The 3423-nt window shown below is 33.7% G+C and overlaps 1 protein-coding gene across 1 annotated transcript in view; it reads right to left on the bottom strand.

Moving 5' to 3' along the window:
* LOC107716503 (B-cadherin-like) overlaps nt 1-3423 on the bottom strand; it is a 15809-nt gene that overhangs the window by 8568 nt on the left and 3818 nt on the right. The window contains exon 3 of the mRNA XM_016522982.1: nt 2228-2475. Coding sequence (XP_016378468.1) covers nt 2228-2475 — 248 coding nt within the window. The remainder of the gene's footprint in view (nt 1-2227; nt 2476-3423) is intronic.

The following is a 3423-nucleotide window of genomic DNA, read 5'->3' as shown; positions in this document are numbered from 1 at the left end:
TGTCTGAAAACTTTCACCAGAAGAGGAGCCCCTTAAATGTGCATTTTTTTTTTAGATGTTTAAGCCTTTATTTTGTGTAAGTTTCACTACTCACTGCAAAATTAAGAGATTAATGTTTAGACTTTTGCATATTATAACCTGGAACTTGGATGTGGGAAATAATTACAGTTAGATCCAAAAGATAGTTTTAGCAACACAGAGCAATATATTAATAAGTAATATATTACTTCACAGGCATTACTGGCTTGTATTTTTAAATCTATTATATTATACATTTACAGTTTATTGCTGGTCTGTGGTTTTACGCTGCTGTAATTTTTAAAGACTATTATTGAAATCTATTATATTATACATTTACAGTTTATTGATTGCTGGTCTGTGGTTTTTGCTGTAATTTTTAAAGACTTCATATTATTGAAAGGTGAACTTAAAGGAAGGGTGCACTATTATGAAAATCACAGTTTCAGTGTGGCATCAATAAGAAAGTATAATTTCATAGATAGTCAAAAATAGTTGTTCATATTACATTGTTTAAACTTAATACATGGCCTAGATTATTTATTTTGCTAAATCTTGTCCTTTAAAATTTCATGTAATATTTATTAAAACTTGTTGCTGCTCCAATTAAGCTCAGTGTGCTCCCTTTAAGCTCTTCCACATTGAACTTATGTAAATACGTCATAAACAGACTTTAAATATTAACTGATGGTTGTCACTAAGTTAATCTTTATAAAATTATTAATAATTTATTTTCACAGCTTTAAGATGACAAAATCTAGATGTAACTATAGTTCATGCACAAAGATGAAAGAGGCATGTCCGTACAAAGAAGGAGCCAACAGAAACCGGTCATATCTGTCCAGGAAAAAAAGTGACTAAAGGCAGGAATACACTACACGACTTAAAATTTGAACAGATTTTTAAAACGCCAGGCATCATTCGCTTACTGACTTTGTAAATAGTCACAAAGGAAAACTGGGCATCATACACTAAACAACTGAGGATCATACATTAGCAGACTTTCAAGTTGTTCCGATCACAACAAACTCAGAAACGTGTGCATTGTTGCTAGGAGACGTATGACAAATGAAAACAATGTGTTCTAAAATTGGCTGAAAATATCAAACATGTTTGATCTCCTCCGACTGGATGGGATCAAAGTCTGAAACTAAAAAAATCTGAATCTGTGATCCATCATACTACACGATTTTCTATGGAATCAGTCAACTCAAATCTGCAGACTGGCTCTGACCTTTGGCAACTAGCATCAACTTCTTCAGACTGTAAATTTATGGAAAACCAGGGCAAAAATCGTTTAGTGTATTCCAGGCATAAGAGAATATAAAAAATAAAAAAAAAGTTAACATCCATTTAATAAGAGGCTTCATAATGAGGCTAGTTTATTGGTTTGTTTTGTTATTTGATTTTTGACGAGTGTTATTTGATCTTTAAAAAGGTTGTTTAAAATAAACAAAACATTTTTAAATAAAAAATGTGAGCTTATTGGGAACAGGGGTGTGCTTAAAGGGTACAAAAATGTACTCATTAAGCACATCCAGACTTTTTTCAATTAATGATGTACATCTTAATTGAAATGCTTTTGTCATTTAAAATACAATTAAATATTATTGTGTGAGAGATTCATATTTTAATATAACTTCTTGTGCTGAAACCGATATCTTGTGGACTAAAAATGTCCTAATGTAGATTTTGGTGAGCTTAATTGGTACGTTTATCCTAATTATAAACATGTACAGAAATTAATAACTAAATACATCAATTTAAAGTACCACGGTAAAGTACCATACATAAAAACTGAAGTGTCCAATAGAGGTCAGGCTTGCACGGGAACAGGGGTGTGCTTAAAGGGTACAAAAATGTACTCATTAAGCACATCCAGACTTTTTTCAATTAATGATTTACATCTTAATTGAAATGCTTTTGTCATTTAAAATACAATTAAATATTATTGTGTGAGAGATTCATATTTTAATATAACTTCTTGTGCTGAAACCGATATCTTGTGGACTAAAAATGTCCTAATGTAGATTTTGGTGAGCTTAATTGGTACGTTTATCCTAATTATAAACATGTACAGAAATTAATAACTAAATACATAAATTTAAAGTACCACGGTAAAGTACCATACATAAAAACTGAAGTGTCCAGTAGAGGTCAGGCTTGCACTGTATTGCACAGCAGTTTCTTGCATGAAATGTGTTTGTACCTCTGGAGAGGAGATGTTCATGACTGTATCCATGTGATGCCCCTTATGATGGTGGATACGCTCAACTTTGACAGATACAGTGTGCTTCTTGCCACTGGAGTCCCAAGCGTGCACAGAAAACACCTTGTGGCCTTCATGAAGAGTCACTTGTCTCTTCAGAGTTACAGTCCCATCCATGTTCACATCAAACCGCTTGTCAACGGACTGAAAGAGGGTTCTTGTTCTTCCATCGCAGTTATTGAAAGTTACTGAGGCAGGGTTAAAAAAAAAACAACAACAAACAAATTAGTTATTCCAAAGACTCAGAACTTTAGTAAAGTCAACCTCACTTTTTCACAACACTTTCAATTGATCAAATGTTTCAAACCAATAAACTAATAGATGTTGCTTTAAGCATGAGGGGAAGCAACTTGCCAAGTTCGTTTTTCCACCCACAATATTGATTGTTTAAGTGATTAATTGTAATAATCAGCAATTTAACCGCCCTGTATTTGTTTGAAAGAACAAACCTCTGATTTGATGAAAGGGTTTTTGAGTCTGACTAGCTAGGCCTGCTTTCATCCATCCTGATGTTTGGGAATGCAATCGTGTGGGACAGTTATGGGAGGTGATTATACCAAATCATTTTGGTGACTGACTTTGGCTCAGGCATTTGAAAATTATTAAAATTACACTTGAGGTGTGCCATGAGATTGGTGCAGTTAGAGCAGTTATCCAATCACATGATATGTTGAGGCAAAGTCAGTGCGTTTGTTGGGCATCAAGGAATGTATTCTGTAAATTTGTTTACATCTTTGTTTATTTGCATGTCTTATTTGATTTAAAAAAAAAAGTTTTTTTTAAATGCACGTTTTAATATTTTGTATGCATCTTGGCAGTTTAAGCAATATCCCAAAATTTGCTTAAAATATGTGGATGGATCATGGAACCATAGCTACTGATGGGACTCTGAGAGTACCCAAGACAACAACAACAATTTGGGAAGCACTGCATCCCCCGCCATAATAAATAATTTCAATTTGCAATAAAAAGTCCAATGTTTCACATGTGGTATAGCTAGGTTTGGGTACTGAAACCCGGTACCAATATGTCACCGGTACCCATGTAACCGGTATGTACTAGAACCGAATCAGAACGCAGATTTCAATGCCATGCCTGAGCAATCGATTGAAAAATTTGTTCACTGGTTCAATGAA

The sequence above is a fragment of the Sinocyclocheilus rhinocerous genome, unplaced genomic scaffold (assembly GCF_001515625.1).
Source record: "Sinocyclocheilus rhinocerous isolate Xijiao unplaced genomic scaffold, SAMN03320098_v1.1 scaffold1411, whole genome shotgun sequence".
NCBI classification, from domain to species: Eukaryota; Metazoa; Chordata; class Actinopteri; order Cypriniformes; family Cyprinidae; genus Sinocyclocheilus; species Sinocyclocheilus rhinocerous.
The sequence above is the reverse complement of the archived record's forward strand: the minus strand, read 5'-3'. Positions and strand labels throughout refer to the sequence as shown.